Source organism: Ascaphus truei, chromosome 8, assembly GCF_040206685.1.
Source record: "Ascaphus truei isolate aAscTru1 chromosome 8, aAscTru1.hap1, whole genome shotgun sequence".
Lineage (NCBI taxonomy): Eukaryota > Metazoa > Chordata > Amphibia > Anura > Ascaphidae > Ascaphus > Ascaphus truei.
The window spans coordinates 42,945,826-42,969,389 of NC_134490.1; the positions used below are offsets into that span (position 1 = coordinate 42,945,826).

General features: G+C 43.9%; 2 protein-coding genes across 2 annotated transcripts in view; both read left to right on the top strand.

The window, feature by feature from the left end:
- Window positions 1–4,486: 4,486 nt before the first annotated feature.
- On the top strand, window positions 4,487–14,408 carry POLE4 (DNA polymerase epsilon 4, accessory subunit). Its single transcript, XM_075613039.1, has 4 exons — window positions 4,487–4,714; window positions 5,800–5,884; window positions 11,876–11,917; window positions 14,395–14,408. The coding sequence occupies exons 1-4, from the start codon at window positions 4,487–4,489 to the stop codon at window positions 14,406–14,408; spliced, it is 369 nt and encodes a 122-aa protein (XP_075469154.1).
- LOC142501612 (uncharacterized) overlaps window positions 4,670–23,564 on the top strand; it is a 34,166-nt gene continuing 15,271 nt past the window's right edge. The window contains exons 1-3 of the mRNA XM_075611704.1: window positions 4,670–4,714; window positions 5,800–5,884; window positions 14,395–15,262. Of these exons, the coding sequence (XP_075467819.1) occupies window positions 15,217–15,262 (46 nt within the window). The 5' untranslated portion in view covers window positions 4,670–4,714; window positions 5,800–5,884; window positions 14,395–15,216. The remainder of the gene's footprint in view (window positions 4,715–5,799; window positions 5,885–14,394; window positions 15,263–23,564) is intronic.

The following is a 23,564-nucleotide window of genomic DNA, read 5'->3' on the forward strand; positions in this document are numbered from 1 at the left end:
TCAGTACAAGAGGTACAGCTGGTTTTAATGTACAGGACATAACAAATAGATGCTAAAAGGTACAGTTGGAGGATATGCCAGGAAAGAGAGGGAAACATATTTGCCAAAGGAACTACTGATTTGCACAGTACACATAAAGAGAATATTTTTTCTCTATCTTTCAGTGTATATATCCTAGATGGGCCTGGAGAGAGGATGGGAAAGGTGGGACTGCAGAGGGGGAAAAGCTGAGGCGGATCTACCATATGTGCAGCCACATCAGCTGCACTAGGGCCTGACCCCCACGTGCTGGAGGGGCGGAGGGGAGAGGAGAGAGCAAGACATGCTGGGGCAGGCAGAAGAGAGAGCAAGACATGCTGGGGCAGGCAGAAGAGAGAGCAAGACATGCTGGGGCAGGCAGAAGAGAGAGCAAGACAGGCTGGGTAAGGATAGGAGAAAGACAGGCTGGGTGAGGATAGGAGAAAGACAGGCTGGGTGAGGATAGGATAAAGACAGGCTGGGTGAGGAGAGGAGAGAGATGCTGGGGTGGGGGAGAAGAGACAGGAAGACATGCTGGGAGAGAAGAGACAGAAAGATGCTGGGAGAGAAGAGACAGAAAGATGCTAGGGAGAGGAGGGAGAAAACATGATGGGGAAAAGAGAGAAAAAGATATGCTGGGGAGAAAAGAGAAATACATGCTGGGGGAGAGGACAGAGAATGAGATGCTGGAGAGTGGAAAGAGAATGACATACTGTGGGGGTGGTGAAAGAAATGTTGGGTAGAGGAGAGAGAAAGACATGCTGGAGGAGATACTGTAGAAGATACATAAAAGAAAGAGAACATAAACCTGAAGGAAGAGGTTATGAATCTGACTAGTCAGGTCAGTGAAGAGACTGAGAAGCTTCACCAAGTCCAAAGAAAACATTGGCTCAGGAAAAGTTAGATGTTCAGACTGCAGAATGCGGAGAGAGTGCTGCAAGAAGAAGGTGTCTCACAAGCAGAAAATATGCTGCAGAGCCAGCTGCAAGAACTGCGTGCGAGTCTGCAGGACGTCAAGGAGAAACAGGTGTATGCTGAGGACAAGCAGCGAGTTCTGCTGGTAGCAAGTATCCAGACTGCTAACAAAGTAAAAATGCTGCAAGAGCATTTGAGTACCCAGTGTGTCCCACACTGAGCATAACGAGAGCCTCGCTGGAGGAGGAGCTTAGAGGCCAGGTAACTCTGTATTAGAGGGAGTACGAGGCAGTCCAGAAACTGAAGCAAGAGCTAGAGGAGCAGAGACACTGATCCATCCCCAACAGTTAGTACACCCAGGAGAAAGAAACCTGGAAAAGGCAAGCTGCTTGGACCTTAGCAAAGGAATTGGCAGAGATCCAAAACGTAATGAAGGATGTGTGGAAGCAATCTCAGAGTGAGCACAGTGAAGAGTTGAAGGCCCTGAGAGGAGAATTGCAGGATGCACTCAAACAGGGGTCTCTCGCTGAGGAGTGGAACTTGCAGCAAAGCCTGGAAGTGGAAGAGCTAAAGCTGGCAAGTGAACACACATCCCAGCAGCTCACAGCACTGAAGCCGCAGATCGCTGATCTCAAGATACAGCTCACCAAAAAGAAAGAGAGGGAGATGAGGTGTCCGCCCGTCAAGTGCCTGGCCTGAAACTGCGCTATGAGATCAAAATGGCCGATGCCTGCGGATTGCTGGACCACACAACCTGTGAGAAGACCCGGGTGCTGCTGGAGCTGGACAAGGTCAAGGAGGATTATCGGCAGCTGCAGGTCAGAAATAAAGAAAAGGAGACAAATGTAAGCATTGCTCTGAGTCAACTGGGAGATATGAAATCACGACTCAATTCCAAAGAAGCTGAACTGGCAACTGCATTGAGTGGGAAAAGAAATGCAGAAGGACAGCTTCAAGAACTGAAAACTCAAATAGCTGGTCTTAATGAGAATTGAAGTGATACCATGAAACAGCAGTCAAAAAAAGAGACCACGGAGAGTGAACTCAATGTCTCCACTGACTCATATGGAGACTCTGATGCACCCGTCCCTGATGCCCATGTTCCTGATGGCTATGACCCTGCGATTGAGTTGAACGTACCAATTGGGAAGTTCCTGATTCCAAAACTAAGAGAGATGTGTTGGTCACAAGAAGAGACCACGGAAAGTGAACTCTATGTCCCCACTGACTCACGTAGAGAGCCTGGTGTGCCCATTCCTGGTGCCCGTGTTTCTGATGTCCATGCCCCTGCATTTAAGTTGAACGCACCCGCCTGGAGGTTCCTTGCTGGTTGCTGGTTCCTGCGCCGTCGCGGTGGAGACAAGTGTTTTTCCTGTCAACAAACCACCAGAGGTGGGTCACACTGAGTCCGCCTTTCATCAAGGCCTCGGGGAAGAGCCTGGAGGATCGTTCGGAGAAAGCTGGAGAGGGGGGGAGTATTGTGAGGGTCTCCCAGACATCCTTCTCCTAGCCGTAGTTCCTTTCTCTGTCCACTGGGTTTGCTGCTGGTTTCTGTCTGCTCTGGGTTCCTCTGTCCTTCTGTCTGTCTCCTCTTGTTGCTCCTGTCCTGTGTCCTTATAGTTCTTATTTCCTGTTCCTCCCTTGCCTTTGTTTAGTGTGACTCCTTATGCCCATGCTTCTGCCACAGCTTCTGTTCCTGTATTTGTTCTGTTCCGGGTTGGAGTCCTGTACCTTTATTAAAGGCCGTTGCTAGTAATCTGGCTTGTCCCTGTTTGTTCCCTGCTCCCTAGTCTCAGTTCCTGCTCCCCTGGCCTGCTCCTGCCTTCTTGTTGCCGAACTCTGTGTGTGACCCTGACGTTCCTGCTTGACGCCTACCACAATCCTTGCTTGCTCCCCACTGTTCCGGCCACTGAGGTCCTACCCGCTTCAGGAGTCTCCCTCATGACATCAGAGTAGATGCTGCCGGTACTGTCCCTCCAGAGGAAACAAAATGGAGGTTAAATCTCCAGTGTCATGTGGGCCATAAGGAAACCGTAACGACTTCTTATTTACATGCATAAGAAAAAAGGATTTAAACTTTAAAAAAGTACTGGCGTCACCTTTTCTGGTATGTATGTCTCGTAGCAAATAGACAGTTCAGCTCCTGAGACTCTCAGCTTCCTATGTATGTTTTTTTTTTAAATGGGGTGGGGAGAGGCAGCGTTAATGGGGAGAGGCAGCGTTAATGGGGAGAGGCAGCGTTAATGGGGAGAGAGAGACAGAGAGAGAGAGATTACCCAAATTACAAGAAAATGAAAAAATATTTTTGAAAGCAAACAAGTCTGTGACATCACAAGGGTGAAGGAATTAAAATGGCAGTGGGCCAGACATAACAGAAAAAGAAATGACCATCGTTGGACAAAGAAGTTACTCAACTGGATTCCAAAGGAAATTAAGATAACAGGTTTCACTGACCACATATGATTATACCACAACATGTATAACTATGGACTCACACGGCCATAACCCCAAAGTGCTCCCAACCACCTTGTCCACACCCTGGTGGGGTTTACCCAAAGTACTGAGGTGCCCTGGGCACTTAAACCACCCGGTGTCCACAGGAACCAACCCACCCAATGTGTGTGACAGCACTGCCCACAGTAAGTGTTATAGTTGGTGCACTTTTAGAGGGTATGCTCCCACACCCGGTAGCGCCGACTGAAGACAGGGGTCCGTCCGGTCCCAACACCGTCAGCAATGGTGTCCGCCTCCACGTGGGGTGGTATCCAGCTGGAGGGTCCTACCGTAAGTCTCTATATGCGATGGTGGTTTCGTCCCAGACCACAGGCAGCAACTGCTGCGTGGCATCCTGCTGTGTCCCTCACACTGATCAGCTAATGGGGTAGTGTCCCTGTAGCAGCCACAATCTTACAGGGGAGTTGGGTCCTATCAGGGGGGCGGGGGTCTCTGGCCTAGTGCAGGGGCCACAGACACCCTGCACATACACCCTCACCATACCGTGTCCCAGCTGCAACTGACTCGTGGCCAAATGTATCAATGTTGTGCAGGGGGGAAGGCTGCAGCCCTATTGGCTGTGCTGTCTCTCATGCCTAACCGGTCCTTTGCATTCTGGGGGCTGTAGTCCCCGCGGAGCCCTATATCTAAGATGGCCACCGCTGCTCTATTGCCATTGCGCATCCGTGCGCCTGTAATGGCCGCTGCGACTACCACACCTCTCTGCGCCCATCCAAGATGGCGGTGCCCTCGGCGTAAATTTCAACCTTAATAGATACTATAAATCTATATATGTATTTAGAATGAATGTTTTTTTTTTAAATTTTTTTTACAGTAGACAATTTAAACTAAATATGTATACAAATAACAGCTCCCTGACTTGTCTTTGACTCTGTGTGACAGTAACTGTCCCACATCTTCACCTTGTCGGCGATCCGTTGAATGACACTAGTCATGTGACTTATTCCAGCTCCTCCCTTCCCGCTGGAAGCCGCGCGCCGTGACTTTCCTTGGCGCGTGCGCAGGGCGAGAGGAGGGAGATTTGTTTATGTCTCGCAGGATGGCGGCGCTTGTGACAGAGTCTCTGCTACCGGCTGAAACGGAACCGGCGCTGGGGGGAGGGACCCAGCCAGAGGCGGAGCCCGGGCAACCTCAAACAGCTCCACCAGCTCCAGGACAGCAACGTCAGGCTAAATTACCGCTGGCGCGGGTGAAGGCGCTAATGAAGGCGGATCCGGACGTGTCCCTAGCCAGCCAGGAGTCCGTGTTTATTATCGCCAAGGCGACAGTAAGGAGGCCTGGCCGCAACTCCTAATCATAGTGGGACCTAATAGGGTCATTTATTGGAGAGGGTGTAACACTCGGGGGAGGGACGTTATTAAGTGCAATAGAAGTGTTATTTATGAACATTGAACGCTATTAACCACATAGTATATGTTTATCTATAGGCCTTACAAAGTATATATGTATACAAATGCTGGTATGGTTTAGTGCACCTGTGATTTACCTAAAGGCAGGCTTTCGGTGGAGAGACGTTTATTAAAAGACAGCTTTCCTATTTTGGAATAAAATGAGAGATCACTTGTAGCTTATTTGGCAGTTATTACTGTTCCTACTGTATCATGCTACTGTACTCCTAAAAACCTGATGAATAGATATAATCTCATCCCAACCATAGAAGATACAAGAATACACAAATCTCATCTCTTCTACCACAATATATTTCATACAGCCTATCAAAGAAATGTCAAATTAAAAAAATGGGGAAATGTCATTAAAAAGTGGGTACATTTCAGGGGGTCCCCTTCTGGTGTCTTGTGTCCCCCCCTTCATCATCCCATTCTCGTGTTTTGTGTCCCCCCTCTCCGTCCCCTTGTCATGTCCCCTCCCTCTCTGTCCTCGTCTCGTCCCCCTTCTCGTGTCTCGTCCCCAACCTCGCCGTCCCCTTCTCGTGTCTCTCCCTCACCGTCCCCCCTTCTCATGTTTCTCCCTCACCCCATCGCCATCCCCTTCTCGTGTCTTGTCCTCCCCTCTCGTGCCTGGTTGTGTCCCCCCTCTTGTGCCTTGTCCCCCCCCCCCATCGCCATCCCCTTCTCGTGTCTCGTCCCACCCTCGTGCCTGGGGGTCGTTGCCCTCCGAGTGCCTTGTCCCCCCCTCGTGCCTAGTCTCTCTCTCTCTCCCCCCCCCCACATCCCCCCTTACCTCCTTTATGGCATCTCCCGTCCCCCTTTGGCGGTCTGTGTCTTTCTTACACTGCACCCCCCCCCCCCCCTTGCTGTGGAAATTGATATAATGGACCAAATTTGTAGGCTATTATATTTTAATTATTATATTTTGGTTGCTGGTATGATTTATTAAATCATTTGTTTTCAGGAACTGTTCATTGAAACCATTGCCAAAGATGCATATATTTACTCTCAGCAAGGAAAGAGAAAAACTCTTCAACGGAAAGACTTGGGTAAGAATATCTATTTGCAATTCTTGCTTTTATAATATGTATGTATTTGTACACTTAATAACTACAGATGCCTGCGGAATATGTGCACAAGGCAAACAAGACAAGCAAAAGCACAATATTACTCTGACAATGTTTAGATACATCAAACCCAGCTAACTTCTGGAAAGTTATCAACAATGTATTCCATCCTTCTAACCATCATCACTAAGGCTGCGTCCAGGGTTGCAACAGCCGTGCGAAGGCGCGCTCAGGCTGAGGGAAAGCGGGTGCTTTCCCTGGCTTTGGTTAGCGCGCCGTCGGGGGGCGAGCCAGTGACGTCACGGGGCTGGTTCGCCCTCATTGGGCGAACCGCTCACGTGAGCGCTTGAAACTAAAATTTTTCTAAGAACTACGCTTCCGCACTCTTGCGGAAGCGTGCGTGAGCCCCTGCTAAACCCGCTCTCATTGCGGCTGCAGGGGCTCACTGGTAAGCGTAAGCGCGCCTCAGCACGGGTCAGCGCCTAAGCGCTGACCATGCCCGAGGCCTAAGGAGGATATTACTCTGACAAATCCCACTGACATTGAATGCATTTGCAATGAATACTTTGTGGGGTGTGCTACTAACTTATTAGCGATGATGACCCCTCTCTCCTTTGGGCTTCCCGCTTTCTCTCTCTAACCTCTTCTTTTGGCCTTCAACAGTGGTCTGCAGCCAGCACCCACAAGGATGGCCACTACCTAGATCTGGTTTTCACTCAAACCTTTTCTCTCTGATTTTCTCCATTTTCCCCCCCCTTCCTCTCTCTGACCATCACCTCATCTAATTTTCTCTCTCTCACTTCTCGGTCTACCCCTCGTTTCTGCAGAGACATGCGCTCTATTAACCTACCAGCTTTTCATTCCACTTTACGAACCTCCCTCAGTTCTGCTCCAGACCCTGACAACGTGGCCAGGCACTACAACTCTGCTCTATCCTGATCTCTTGATCTACATGCCCCGCTTTCTCTCTGCCGTTCTCGCCCTTCTAACCCCAGACCCTGGCTAAATTCCCACACGCGCATGCTGTGTTCCTGCACTCATTCCTCTGAATGCCTCTGGAGGAAATTTCACACTCTCGCAGATTTCCTTCACTACAAATTTATGCTATCCTGTTTCAACTCTGCCCTCTCTCACGCTAAGCAAACCTACTTTTCTTCACTAATCAACATGCACAAGTCTAACCCACGCCAACTTTTCTCTGTCTTTGACTCCCTACTCAGACTATCCTCAGCTGCCTCTTCTTCCTCCATCTCACCTCAGGACTTTGCCGACTATTTTAAGGAAAAAGTGAAATCCATACGTCAGGTCTTCCCCTCTGTATCACCCTCCCATCCTGCACCTCTTTCTAACTCCTCCTGCCTTCCTTGACTCTCTTTCCCCCCGCTGTCAGAGGAGGATGTGTCGTTACTGATCTCCTCTTCTTCTTCTACCACCTGCCCTCTTGACCCCATTCCCTACCATCTCCTAAAACCTCTTGCTCCTACTATAATCCCTACGCTCACACACATTTTTAACTCCTCCCTCTACTCTGGTACCTTTTCCCTCTTCCTTCAAACATGCAACAGTCATACCATTACTCAAAAACAGCAAGCTTGACCCTACCTGTCTTTCTAACTATTGTCCTGTCTCCCGCCTGCATTTTGTCTCTAAACTCCTTGAACGTCTTGTATTCTCTTGCTTGCTACATTTTCTGAACACCTATTCTCTCCCAGACCCTCTACAATCTGGCTTCCACACTGCTCACTCCACTGAAACAGCCCTCATTAAATTAACTAATGACCTCCATGCTGTCAAAGAAAGAGGTCATTACACTCTGCTCATATTACTCGACCTCTCTGTAGCATTTGATACTGTGGACCACCCTCTTCTCCTTCACATTCTCCATACTCTTGGCATTCGTAACCAAGCTCTATTCTGGATCAATGGAAACAAAAAAACAGCGCACAACGCCAATAGTGAAATATGTAAACACAAATGTGTATTAATAAAGGGATAATTATACTGCGTACATCAGATATAATAAAACAAGCGTTTGGTGTATAAACACTGGTTACCACTCGGCGACAGCTGGTGTGGAAGTCAGATGTTAGCTTCTTACAGCAGGTATTGCATACAGCAGCTACGGAGCAGGGCTCTCATAGGATCATCAGGCGGTCGGCGTCTCCACAGGGGGTGCCCTCCAGAACAGCTGGGCTCCGCAGTACGAGATGGTGCTCAGTGGGTCCACCGATAGTCCTGACTCAACCGGAGCAGCTCGTGAGGTTCCGCAATCAAGACTGCTGCACACGGGGGTGAGCCTGATGGCTGCAGGAGCAACCTCCGCGTGTACCGCTACCTCTCCGTCACGGGACGCTGCGTGATGACGTCACCTTCTCAGCGACAGTATACCGATCGGCAGGAGTGTATCAGAGTCACTGCCTGACGCGGTAATTCCCAAAGGTTAGGTCCGACACAGGCGATACATTGTTACCTGGTCCCTGCTTCCCTCTTTCATATACAAGACATTCTGGATCACCTCTTGCCTTTCCCATCATACTTTCAATGTCTCTTTTGCTAACACCTCTATCGATCTCTCTGTGAGGGTACCCCAGGGCGTTGTCCTTGGACCTCTTCTCTTTTCTCTTTACACACTCTCTAGGTCAGCGGTGCGCAAACTGGGGGGCGCAGGAGATTTGTCTGGGGGGGGCGCGGGCGGTTGCAGAGGCCCTGCACACTTCCCCAAGGCATTTAATTAAATGCCGGGGATCACGTGAGGCCTCTGCAACCGTATATTTACCTTGATTCAGACACTCGGTGACGCGTCGCCATGGCAACGCGGCATCAAATGATGCCACGGGCCATGTGATGTTACGTCACACTCGTCAAATGACGCAGTGGGTGGCGTGATGTCACGTGACCCCGAGCGTCATTTGACGCAGCTCTAAGGTAGGGAATGAGGGCGCCAGCATCTAGGCAGGGAAGACAGGAGGGCGCAGCTGGAAAAGTTTGCGCTCCCCTGCTCTAGGTGACCTAATCACATCTCTTGGGTTCAAATATCACCTCTATGCTGATGACACACATTTACTTTTCTACCCCTGACCTTACACCTGCTGTACAGACTAAAGTTTCTGAATGTCTCTCTGCTATATCATCCTGGATGGCCCTATGCCGACTTAAATACAGAGCTCGTACTTGCTCCCAAACCCTTGCCCTACTACCTCCTTCCACATTACTTTTAGAAGTACTATCATTCACCCAGTAACCCAAGCACGCTGCTTAGGGGTCACACTCGACTACTCTCACACATTCAGAAGGTAGCTAAAACCTGTCTTTTTTTTCCTCCACATTATTACCAAGATACACCTTTTCTCTGTTGCTTGACTGCAAAAACTCTGACAGAGACCCTCATTCTCTCCCGGCTTGATTACTGTAACCTCCTGCTGTTCGGCCTCCCTGCCTCTCACCTGTCTCCCCTACAATCTATCCTAAATGCTGCTGCCAGAATCACTCTACTCTTTCCTAAATCTGTCTCAGCGTCTCCCCTGCTGAAATCTCTCTCATGGCTTCCTATCAAATCCTGTATCACACACTCAATTCTCCTCCTCCACTTTTAAAGCATTACACTTTTCTGCCTCTCCTTACATCTCAGCCCTAATTTCTCACTATACACAATCCAGACTCTTGCATTCTGCTCAAGGATGTCTTCTCTCTACCCCCTTTGTATCTAAAGCCCTCTCCAGCCTTAAACCCTTCTCACAGACTGCCCCACACCTCTGGAATTCCCTTTCCCTCAATATCCGACTAGCGCCCTCTCTATCAACCATTAAGACCCACCTCAAAACACACCGGCTTAAGGAAGCGTATGAGTAGCTCCATGGCTGATAATTAACACCTCATACATAAACCTTGGCCCCTTGCAGACACACTTACCAGAACACCCATCTACTGTCCCTCTGTAGGTTCTTCCTACCAACCAATTAGATTGTAAGCTGTTCGGAGCAGGGACTTCTTTTCCTAAATAGTACTTTTATGTCTGAAGCACTTCTTCTCTTTATGTGTTATTTAAATGATTTGTTATTTATAAGATTGTCACGTGTATTACTGCTGTGAAGTGCTGTGTACATTAATGGCGCTATATAAATAAAGATTTGCATATATTAGTAAAACGCAACCCAAACCACAAATATTAACCTCATTCTGAGAGCACCCCTATTGCCTCACCCTCTCTCAACACTGCCCGCAATTTTCAATTTGTCCCATTTTCTGAAGAGGAGATTACACAAGTGCTCCTCAAATTAAAACTAAGCAGCCAATGTGGACCTGACCTACTGCAATTAAAGTTCCTAAGACTTGGTGCCCCAGCCATTGCTAAACCAATTGCTTCCATAATCTTCTCTATTCTGTCTGCAGGCCATATCCCCAAGATCTGGAAAACTGCCAGAGTTGTCCCAATCTTCAAAAGTGTGGACAAAAACACTGTCTCAAACTACAGGCCAATCTCTCTTCTCCCAATACTATCCAAAGTCATGGAAAAATGTGGTCGCATTAAGCAATTACTATACCAAGACAAATTTCCCTAGCCGATTCCAATCTGGCTTTCACCCCAAACACTCCACGGTAACTACCCTCCTAAAAGTTTGCAATGAGATCCATTGTGGAATGGAACGGGGACAACTGACTGGTGCAATATTCCTAGATTTTGCAAAGGCTTTTGATACTGTTGATCAATTTATCTTGCTAAACAAACTCCAGTGCTCTGGAATAGGGAAGCATGCTTTAAACTGGTTTCATTTCTACCTATCAGGTAGATCCCAACATGTGTCTATCTCAGGCTCTAACTCCAACCCGTTGGATATGCTCTGTGGTTTCCCGTAAGGCTCTGTTCTGGGGCCTCTACTCTTCTCAATGTTCATCAATGATCTTCCTACAGATTGTAAGGGAGCTTCAATAGACATGTATGCAGAAGACACAATCTTATATCAACACAGCACTAGCCTCTCCGACCTTGAACACGTACTTCAATCTGACTTTTTGAGACTTGACAATTGGATTTCCCAAAACAAACAGTTTTTAAACACTGACAAGACTGTAACAATGGTATTTGGGACAAAGGCTAAATTTTTAAAGCTTCCAATGACTGAGCTCCAAATCAGAACCAACGCTAACACCATCCTAGCCCCTGTTACTAGTTTTAAATTCTTGGGCTTATGGTTTGACTCCCATTTAACATTTGGAATGCACATTGATACCCTGACATCCAAAACCTATGCAAAACTAGGTGTACTTAATAGGAACAAATCCTCCCTAAGTCTGCGGGTCAGAAAGCGCATTGCACAGCAGATGCTAATGCCAATTATAGACTACGGGGACATGGCATACAGCTTGGCACCCCAAACCCACCTTGGCAAACTTGACACCATCTACAATTCAATATGCAGTTTTGTTCTCCAATGCAACTACAACACATCACTGCGAAATGCTCAAAGAACTAGATTGGTCATGACTTGAGTCTAGGCGTAAAGTTTACCTTCCAATACTTTCTGGGCAAGCTACCCATCTATCTGAACAAGCTCATCACCCCTACCACACACAGCACTTACCTGAGATCTGACTCCAAAAGACTGTTCATGGTCCCATGGTTCAACAAAGTATCCGGCCGCGCCTCCTTCTCTTACCGTGCACCTCACAACTGGAACAATCTTCTGGAGACTCATAACCACCACTAGTCTGAGTTCTTTCAAAACTAAAGCTGTCTCACATTTTAATCTGGTCTGTAACTGTTACATATGCCTATAATATATATTATCTGTAACTGTGCATACAATGTCTTGTATATAATGTATACACTGTTCACTTATGTAACTATGTATTTGTAAACATGTATTATTTGTCATTATAACTCTATGCCCAGGACATACTTGAAAACGAAAGGTATCTCTCAATGTATTACTTCCTGGTAAAACATTTTATAAATAAATACATTTGTGTTTGCAGATAATGCAATAGATGCCATTGATGAGTTTGCTTTTCTTGAAGGTAAGTTGCGTGTGTGATAACTTTGAATGAATTTTTTTATTGCCTTCATAAACATACCTCTTTGGATCACAGGCTATGTCTTACTTTTGAGAGGTAAACTTATTGTGATACTTTTTTTAGGGGATTAATGAGAGTTATTCACAGATTACATTTGTGTTTAGGCCTTTCAACACCTCACACCACTGTACAGTATTGGAAGATAACCAGGAGAGGGCAGTGTAAACCCTATTTTCTTCTGAAAAGTGCAGTCTCACTAAGGCCTCGGCCATGTTTACCGCTTGCTGGCGGAAGCGCGCTGAGGCGCGCTCCCGCTCAGCACTGAGCCCCTACAGCCGCAATTAGAGCGGCTTTAGTAGGGGCTCACCTGCGCGTCGGCGTGCTTGCGGAAGCGCAGGTCTTAGGGGAATTTAAAATCCCCCCGCTGGCCGGCACGACAGGCCGGTCACGTGAGCGGTTCGCCCAATGAGGGCGTACCAGCTCCGTGACGTCACTGGCCCGCCCCCGGCCAGTGACGCGCCTGCCCCGGGCCGCCCCCTGACAGCCCGCTTACAGCGCGTGCAGTAAGCAACCGCAAGGCCAGGGAAAGCACCCGCTTTCCCTGCGCCTCAGCGTACCTCAGTACGCCAGCAGAGAGCATGGACGAGGCCTAAGACTATACATTTCTTTATTGGCTTTTTTTTCTCCTGCTGAGAGACTTTCTATGAAATTCTGAAGTATTGTTCTGTTGTAAAGTGTCAAAAACTTTTTTTTTTTTTTTTCAAAACTGGTTTATCAGGAAAAAATACAACGGAAATGTAAATGTTGCAGACATCAGGACTAATATAGGTATTGTCCTATCAAGCAGTAGGTATTCTGTATTCCATTGAATGAGACAATGTTGTTTTTTTTTTTTGTTTTTTTTTTTGTTTTTTTTTTAACAACCATCTGACACTCACTGGGTTTGTTTATTTATTTTGAGAGAGAGACTATGCAGCACCAATTGGTTAGGTAGGCGTCACCAAAACAGATTATATTTGACAAGTTAATGATATGTAATGCAAGAAAAGCAACATGCTGGTTCTCGTACTGTGATTCCTGGGCTGCTTGTTACTCCCACGAGTTTAGGGGTGGTCACTAAAACCTTTCAAAATTCATTACAGGCTGCCCCATTGTATGTGTGCATTTTCTATTAAATGCTGAAGGTTGTTTTTTTAGATGGGGATACATCATGTCTTACATGTTTTTAATATATTTATACATATATGTATATCTATATATTGAATTAGAAGTCTAAAACTGAAGTTGTCTATGCTCTAAAAATTTGGGAACCTGTGCTTTAGGTAAACCGCACTTTTCAGGTCCTTTTTTTGGGGGGGGGGTTTACACAGTCACAATTTTTAACGCTCAAGTTTGTGCACAACATAACGACATTATGTTCCCTTAATGGGGCAGTTCCTTTGAAGACCAAGGTGAGCTAATGACAGTGGTATATTTTAATTGGTTAAATATAGGTGCTGATACCCGTTTACGTAAATCAGACATACATTTTAATGTTTCCTTAGTAACCAAATGCTTGGGTGTTTTTACAATCGTTTCCTAATCTCTGATGATGAAACTGTATATACATTGCAGGATATCTACTTTTCTAACGTAAAATGTTGATCTATACTTGTTTTATTTCAACTAATTATGCTGCCAACATTGGCAACAGAAAGGAAAATAATTAAATATGAATAGAATTACATGGAGCTCAATTTGCCCACTATAACTTATATAATGTGTGGATGAAACCTATTCAAACTTCACATTGCAAAGCCACTATAACCAGCCTCACACCGAAGAGACCCAAAAAGTTGAAACGGCCGTCTGTGAGCAGGGTTACAGGCTGTGCACGTCTTTAACCCAGGCTGTGCTAAAAAGCTGTGTAATATGGCAGGCATGTGCTTATAGGGGTCCCTGTTAAAATGGACATGAAGTAAAAGGTGACACTGTGTGCTCATTTGCGTGTCATTACCCAGAATCCCTGGCTGTATTGGAAGCACTGTATGCCAAGAAATAATGGTGAAACGCAGGGTTGCAGACCTGTCTGAGATGGGAATGTGCTCACAAGTGATATTTTTATTTACTGTACGGTGGAGGGTTTTTGTCACTTTTTTACATACCATAACTTATACAATGTGTGGCGCTGAATAAAATAGAAACATGTTAATTTTTACACAGAATGCAAATTAGTGAACATTTCTTAAAGGTTAATTAAACACTTAAGGAAGATATAAAGTTGTTAAAAAATGTTTTTGTTTGCCTACTAAGTAGGACTGTCCTTTAAAACACAGTTACAGTATATTGTCCATTAAATAAAAACTGTTCTAAAATGACATTTTATTTGTTTCAAATAATTACTTATATTATCCATTTAGAAATATTTGAAACTCTCAATAATATATACTTATGCAGATTGTTCCTTTTTTAAATGTTACATTTGTCTTATTTTTCCTTAGGTGCTTTAGATTGACCCTCTGAACACAGTATTGAAACCACTAAGAATGAAGAATCATACAAACGAATATGTATGGCTTGCTTGTAATATTTATGTATATCTTAAATGTATATTTTTATAAAGGCTTTGCAGGTGCTTGTATTATAGAATGTCAATTTGGAACAGATGTTGACATATTACAGTTCTTCTCAAACATGATCCCAGAACCATGTTCGTTTCTTTAATTTAAATTTCAATATCTTTTACCTCGAGGTGTGTGTGTGCGCGCGTGTTCTCTTGCAATCAGACGCTTTGGGGACCCTACGGTTTTATGATAATTATGGATTTTTTTAGAAGATGTTCGTTGAAAAGAACCACAACCTAAAACAGATTGGTCACCCCAGCCAAGAAAATCATTCAGTTGTGTGAGACTCCGGTTTCCCATTATGAAACAAAAATGAAAAGGCTGTTTTAACCCTTTGGGTGGCCAAGGTGCCACAGCCCCTCCAGTATGTCATGATCTCCCTTAGGAAATGAGCAGAAAGCCCATCACGTAGGCACTATGTCATGGTGCCCCTGGAGTGGAAGACCCCATGACGTGGTGAAAGTTATCTTCCACCCACCATGGAGATATATTTTAATGTACACAAATTTGTGGTTAATGAAAATATACTTCCCGTGTGCAATTTTTATATATAAAGGCAACCATTTATACAGCTTTTCACAGAATAGTGAGCTATTCCCTGCAGGTTTGATAATTGAAATATTAAGATGTTTCTTTTATCATCCATAGCCATTACCAAATACACTTACAGAGTGGTCCTTGTGAGAAGAATTATGTTAAATGGAAGTTCTCGAGCACATTTGTACAAGCGGAAACAACCCAAAAGGTATGGGATAAATACTTAAATAACTTCCAAGTACACATAATACAGCTTCTCACGTGTCACTTCAGATAAATATCAGTCCAATATATTCACTATTGACTAAATCGCTTTTGTATGTCCTACAGTATGATAAACAGTAGGAACCTACGTATATATGGAGACAATTTTGTCATTTAATTGAATGTAAGAGAAAAACAAAAACACAATTGTAGACTGGAAGATCCCACTACTCTGCTCCTATCACATTAGTGAAACTCACTAGTGGCTGAAGGATGGGTATGCACTCGTACATTGGCTCCATAAAAACAGTGACCAATCACTCATTACCCGATGAAGGCACAGGGCGTGTTTTGCATGGGAATTCGCAGGGATTCCTGCACTAGAACACGGGTTATAGATGAAAGGATTCTGCATACCCTCTTGAAATATTTACAAGCACATGTGCCTGATTCCATAAATTCAAATGGGAATTGCACCTTTAAGGAATGCACATATATTACAAGATGTATCAACTTCTGTGACTTTTATTTTGTTTTTAGTGTCAAAAATCTTTCACAAGTTTCACAGTACATGTATCTCCCTGCCTGATACTGTCTACGCCAAATGTAGGAAGCTTCATTATCCCGCTTCTAATATCTCACAAGTAGTGAGTCAAAACGGAATCTTCCTAAGGCCTCGGACATGGTCAAAAAGACCGTGCTGAGCCGCGCTGAGGGGAAACATTATCCCCATCAGCGCGGCTTTAGACGGCGCTTCCGCAGGCGTGCGGAGGCGTGTGGAATTGAAGCCGACAGAGAAATTTAAGTTTTCCCGCTGAGGGAAGCGCAGGGCTACTAAAGATGTCACACACATTAAACCAATTGAACATACATGCAAGCACACGTATGCATTCCCTTTGAGTGAACTTTAGCCATAAGCTCCCCAATAAGAGCAGCAATCCCGGCAGGTTTTTTTCCCCCCCCCCCACATTTTTTTTTATATATGGATGGAATTTGGGGGTTCCAGAGCCGAACCTGTTATTTTCAGCTCAGCCCTCAAAGTTCGAGATGCTTATGGATGAAGGTACCAGTGTCTCTGTCCCCTCCAGGGGAAACAAAATAGTGTTTTTAAATGTCACACGTCACCCGTTCATTCTTTCTATTGGCATGCATGAATAGTTGAGAAAAAATGGTTGAGCTTATTGTATTGGGTTTTTTTTTTTTTAGCTTTCCATTGAAGATAAGTCGTTTCAAGCCTAAATAATAAAGATGTTATATGGTCTATATACATTATATATTCAGCATGTAACTAGTTAGAATAAGTAATTTAGTAGTAAATTAGAAATTATATTGGAAAGTTATCAGCTGCCTCTGCACAGATCAGATAAATCAGTCTGAAGACAGGCAGGTGTAGAAATGCTTTTTGTGATTTTAGAAACGTGGTATGTTTTAATGTCTGCTGAGTTGAATAGTATATGGTCTTGAGTTTGAAATCAAAGTTTAGTTAAATAGTTTAGACTGTCTAAGGAAATCTATAAAGAGTGCACTCTGATTTCTATCAATACAAATAATTTAACACCAAGCTAAGAACCAGCTAAGTATTCTCCACTCTATAACTAAATTCTATATAGAAAAGCATGGAAATGTGTGCGCTAAATTACAGTAACCTGTGTGCACAGCAAAGATCAGCTGTGCAGTGGAACTGTTGCGCCCCACCTGTTGGGGTGACGGTGGTGTAGGGAGGGGTATAATCAGTTTTAAGTGGAGTGTGGTCTCCTGGATTGCAGGGTTGGGTATATCAACTCATAGGTGCATATGGAAATATCCCTTGCTGTAAGAAGATAAATAGATATGACATGAACCAGTATTAATATTGTACCACTGTGGTTGGTGATCGAAAAGAAATGAACCTAATTCAAAACTGTAAACCCACTCACAGGTCACAGCAAGTGTTCTCTGATATAACCTAGTGAGAGAAAATTACAATTGGTACTGTGTTGCAAGAGTCCTTGGTAATATCCGTCCAATTGGGGATATTTGCTGTCAATGCTGCCCAAGTAACAGGGTAACCAATCCTCCAGTGAAGTACCTCAAAAAGAAAGGGTGCAAATAGTAGCAAATGCACAAAACTTTATATAGGTAAAATACTCGATGCATGAAGTAACAGGAAATAAATAAAAGCAGGGCAATTGTCTGTATTGGATTGTAGCTTAGCATGCCAAAAAAATAAACAATCTACCAGTTTTGTAGCTTTCATTAATATAATATATTGCTTGTTATTCGGAATTCCATAATTCCTATGTTAGTCTTTATTGTCCTTGAACGTTTGCGGTTTGAAAGTATCAAAATTCATTCCCAGGGAGACGAATGGGAACAGATGAAGCTGGTGACACTTACCCACTGGCAAACTAAGTCCTACAGCCACACTGATCAATATAACAATTAAATTTAAAAAAAAATTATATCAAGGACCTTGTTACGTATGGTATCTAGTATGTAGTAGCCCATTGCAGCACGACCAGCAAAAACTGTCAATGGCTTAAAAAATGTCACTGCTTCGGACCATAGTGAATGCAGCCCTAAATGTAAAAATACTTCAACTGGTTTACATTGCTTTCCATTCAGTGCCAAAATACCTTGTGGCACAATGTGCCACTTACATTATAATTTCAGGGTCAAGCGCACATGACTGACCCCTCCCACTATATTCCATTGCCATTGTCAGAATACACAAGCACACTAAGGGAAAACCAGTTAAACATATCATTATTATTAAAGAGGCAATCAAAGAAATAATATATATATATCCAGCCTTTATTGAAATGGATTACGTAAATTGGCGATTGATTTGTTCTGGTGTGATTGATTAGCAAAATTCTGCTTCCCAGGGTTCACTAAATGGCTGCATTTCAGTTTTAAATCAATCCTTCAGTCAATGTAACTTGGCAGCTACCATGTATTCTTATATTACTAAAGTAACAATTTACAGCTCAAACTGCTGGGAATATTGTTAACAAATTAACACAGGAAAGTGTTGCAAATATCTTCCACTGCTGGGTAATTGTGTTAAAACCTGCTATAGAAATCAAAAGATGCTCCGTATAGTAAAACTGCATTAAAAAATGGTATGAAGAGTTGAATTTTAAGATTTAAAAAAAAAACAGGTATTAAGTACAGTATTATATAATACTACAGAATTGATTTGTTTAAATAAAAAAAAAAAAAAACACTTACAATATTGCTTGGATTGTTTAACTCACTTTGGTCCTTCTTACTAGGGTATCATAACTAAAAGAGTTGTTATTTTTACCTTATTGCTTAGAACATTCACAATGGTATCGATATTTAAGATTTCTCCTTCATTTATATTATGTGGAAGATGACAAAGATAGGTGTAATTGGGATGGAAATGGTAAATCAAAATATGGAACATAAAAATGTTGACCCACATAGGAGTAATTTAACATATTGTCCAGCATACTGTATAGAGACTTTTTAGTTCTGGGTATATTTAAGCATTAGGCTTACAATGGCGTAGTATCACATTTGAGGTGTTATATGGATTATTGTTTGTTTATTGTAGCTACAATGGGCCTCTCTACTTAAAGTGTTACATTTAACAGGCTTTGATGTGGATTGTTCAGTTATTTTAGCCCCCCATTTATCTACTGAATTGAATTGGCAATTCACACTTCCGTAAAACCTGACTTAAATTCTCAAAACAATTACATCTAATACTGTATACAATAAGCAATTTGATCTCCTATTGTATGCCAGTGGCCAAACTAACTGAAAAAGTATTCTGGTTAGAATACATGGGTGTTTATGTTGTTAAAAGGGTGCTGATTTGAACTAAAGCTTCTTTTGTTTTGCTAAATTCTGTTGAAGGGTACAATCCCACTTAGGACTAAAGAGACGTAATGGCAGTGGCATATTAAATGTTAATTTTAAAAAACATGTTTTACTTGTGTAACTTCGTGTGGAAAGATCCACACACTGACACTGCCCCCTTGTGGGTTCCTCTCCAATGGGCTGTGGACATGTGACTGTAATGGACATGAGCAGCCAATAATAACAGCTGTAGAAGAGGAGTCGACTGAGGGAGAGGAGCATTTAAAGTGAGTGGCTGCCATGCTGAGTCAGATCTGCGCAGACCTGAGTGCTATCAGGTTCAGTCGATGATTGGGGAGAGTGCATGTGGCAGCAAGAGAAGAGAGGTACAGGGTCATGCCGTCGAGAGTTACAGCGCCATCGGAGGGGACCCTCATTGGCTACCAAGGTACATGCAACAGTACAGCTTACACAGTGTCATAAACCAATAAACCCTAATTGGGTGGCTAATACACCACTGACATTGGTTCACACCCATGCAGCGTTATTGTATTCGTATACTGTGTGTAGTGATCCTCGGCAGAGAGCCATAAGATGCCCAAATTGGTAGTGGATAAGTAGACTAGTTGTACAGCTGAACCCCGTTATAATGCGGTGCTCGGGGTACACATAATGAGACCGCGTTAGAACTGGGATCGCGGGGGGAAAATGGCCGCTGTGATCATGACTTACCTGGTGCAGGGGATCCAACACCACGGGTCAGCCATCGCGGGGGGTGGTGTCTGTGTGTCTGTGTGTCTGTGTCCGTCTCTGTTACCAATAAAGCTTTGAATATATGTTTGTTTTTTTTAAACATCTACTCAAATCTTTATTGGTAACAGACACACACCTACATCACGTCCGCACAATGGTGGTGCAGGCGGCCGGGGAAAAAAAGGTTGGTGATGTTTGGGAGCCAAGCTCAGCCCGCATTATAAGTGGATCCGCGTTGTTCCAGATCGCGCTATAACGGGGTAGAGCTGTATTACTCGTATACCGTGTACATATTCTTCTTGTCTGACCATAGGCCACGTGTGACCCAGGGAAAGCCAGAAGGAAGAGGTAAGTCTTACAACGAATCTGAAACAGTGGAAAAGTAGATATACACCGGAGCGCTGGTTGTAGCGAGTTCCAGACCTCTAAAGCTGCACACGAGAAGGTGCGCCCATCCAGCGAAGGGTGCAGTACTCTGGATTACAACAAGTCAGTCAGCAGGACGCCAGTAGAAGGGAGGAGAGGCAGTGCCACTACTTCGGCGGCTACAGGAGAACCTGCACGCACCAGCTGGTCTGGAAAAGCCGTACCCAGGACTCCAGATTCATTAGCCGGAGAAGAAAAGCAACTGCCGCCAGCAGAGATGTGCAATTCAATGCACAATACCTACCTACCTCCTGTAAGTAGGATTTCAATTTTTGCTAGCGTGTGGAGTGGATACTATTGTAGTGACAGCTATGTGATTGTTTTTGTCTATTAAATGCCCTTTTTAAAAAAAATATATATCTTCTTTATTATTTCCTACCTCTGAGGATTTCATTAATCACTAAACATAAGGTTAAATATTGTTCTTATTATACAGTGTTACACCAAGTTTGGTATGTGTTTCTCATTTCATATGCCGAGTTCTACGTTGATCTTAACATCAAACATCGGAGCAACTGGACATTTCTATTGAAGGACATTGTTCACGGTTGTATTATTAGCTGCATTAGCAACACTTGCAAGTCATTACTCGTGAATTGGTACACTGTTTATATTAGCACTAGGCTCTTCACAGTATCTGTTTTTCACTATAGTTTCCCTATCTTATCTGGGTGGTCAGATTCACTGACTGGCAGCCTCCTAAATACACTATATCATATTAAGTGTTTTTATCACAGTGCACTATTTAGTCACATGCACCTATCTCGGTTAGCGCACTGTGAAATAAGATTTTTGTACCTGATGCTGATCTTTAAGGAGGATGGAGTTGGATTGCAGTGGATGACGTGAAGACTTCTAAAGGTAAGATAAATATTGAATGTATGTAATTGTCTTTTTTCAGGTTTTTTTATTGTATTTTTTTTTTTTTTAATTTTCATTGCCCATTGACTGCTAATGTATTAATCCGTGCCCCTTTAGGGTTATGAAGGCTACTGGAATAGGCCCACATGAGTTTAACACAAATGTAATCCGAGATAACCTAAGGCAGATGAGGTAGAGAAAGAATGGCAGAGAGAATAGTAATTAAACAGAAAGGGCAATAAATAGATGAAAGGAATAGTCAGAAATAGAACCATACATCCATCAACAGTGTGAAGGTGGGGGGGGGGGAGAGAAGGGGATACATTGTTAAATTTAACAGTCAGGGAGAAACATAAAACAAAATCTGATCCTGTGTAAGAAACCCCACATCAGTCGTAGAGGTAAGTCATCTTTTTGAAGTGAGACTTCTTTGCAGGCATCAAATCGACTTTCTAGGAGACGGAAGAAGGTAATGGAAGTGACGTCAGTGCTGGAGATAAGGCCGTCTGGCTGCCCTGACCAACACTCACCTCCATGCCTACAGTCCGTTCCGTCTCCTCCATCCAGCGATCTGCGCATGTCCTCTCTCCTTGATTCGTCTCGCCCATCCAGCATGCATGATGAGACTATCACTGCGCATGTGCCAATAGTTCATTTTCCCAACACATGCGTACCATCACATGGGGCACGAGCCCTGCGCATGCGTACCATCAGCACATGCACAGAAGCTATCCTACGCTTCAAACTGTTGGCCAAAGACAGAAGGGTCCTCGGTCTTTGTGCATGCGCAGAAGAATATTCTGGTCGATGCAGATGTGCAGAGGCCTCTGGAACTCGGCAGCTCGTCGCGCATGGGCAGCAGCAGCACCAAAGGAGAAGAGGACACAGAGCAAAGAAGTCACACACTGTCACACACACACACACACACACACTCACTATGTCACACACACACACACACTCACTATGTCACACTCACACTGTCTCTCACACACACTTTTTTTTTTAAATGCTACAAGTAGTTTGTCATAATACAGAACTGGTTTATTTTAAAATTTAAAAAAAAGCACACATAGGATATTGCTGGGTCTGCAGCTTTAAAGAGTTACATAGTAGAGGAGGTTGAAAAAAAGAAATGCGTCCATCAATTCAACCTATGCTAAATTTAGACAGATAAATTATCCTATATTTGTACTTGCAGTATATTGATCCAGAGGAAGACAAACCAAAAATCCCAGTGAAATATCATCTAATGCTATTTCATAAGGGGAAACATAAATTCCTTCCTATTCCACGTATTGCCAATCAGATTACTCCCTGGATCAACATGCTTCCCATGTTAATTTATTTGTAATATCCCTGTATACCTTTCCTTTCTAAAAAGATGTCCTACTTTTTTTTTTTAAGATGTCTATTGTATCTGCCATCACAGACTCCATGGTAATGAATTCCATATTTTAACTGCCCTTACTGTAAAGAACCCTTTCCTTTGTTGATAGTGAAATCTCCTTTCCTGAAACTGTAAGACGTATGACCCCATGTTACTTGTACTGCTCGTGGGATGAATAATTATTTTGGAAGCTCTTTGTATTGTCCCCGAATAAATGTGTATATAGTTATCATATCCCCTCTTAGACGCCTCTTTTGAAATGTAAACAAATCTGATTTAGATAGCCTCTCCTCATAAATCAGATTATCCATCCCCTTTATTAATTTGGTGGCTCTTCGCTGAGCTTTTTCTAGTTTCATAATGTCTTTTCTATGGAGTGGTGCCCAAAACTGTACTCCATATTTAAGGTGTGGTCTTACTAATGTTTTATAGAGGGGCATAATTATGTTTACTTCCCCTCCATCCATTCCCCATTTGATGCAAGATAAGATGCATTTAATTTTTGAATAATTTATGGAACTATCTGGCTATGAGAAGTGATGCTTCACTGGAGTGAAGCATCTTCTTCATGGTGTATTATTGTGTCTGTGTAGGTTCATTCTGGTTTGAACTTTTCATCTGGTTTCACCGATGTAGTATTTTTGCTCACATTTGCTGCATTGAATCATATATTCCACATTCCTGGATGTGCAGCAGTATGATCATTTAGCATTGAATGTTCTATGTTTGTGACTGGTTGTGGTCAGGGCAGCAGAAAGCTTTCCGGGGGCCCAGAACTAGAGTTTCTGTTGCCTGCCACCCCAGTGTCGGCGGCCTTGTGAGACCCCCCTCTCTTACTCTCTTCCCTTCTAACACACCACCTCGCTCCCACGCACCTCTATTTCTCACCTTCTCTATTCCCTCCCCTCCACAATCAAGCCCCCCCCCACCTCACACTCACACTCATCACACCCCATTCCGCCCTCCCTTCTTCACACCCCATTCTCCCCTCCCCTCATACACCATTCTCCTCTCAGCACACTTCATTCCTCTCCTCCCTCACACTCTACCCCCTCCTCACAATCCATTG

Coding starts and splice junctions, on each gene's coding strand:
- POLE4 (XM_075613039.1), top strand. CDS start 4,487: ATGGCGGCGCTTGTGACAGAGTCTCTGCTACCGGCTGAAACGGAACCG. Junction 4,715..5,799: donor TTATTATCGCCAAGGCGACA/GTAAGGAGGCCT, acceptor ATTTGTTTTCAG/GAACTGTTCATTGAAACCAT. Junction 5,885..11,875: donor TCTTCAACGGAAAGACTTGG/GTAAGAATATCT, acceptor TTGTGTTTGCAG/ATAATGCAATAGATGCCATT.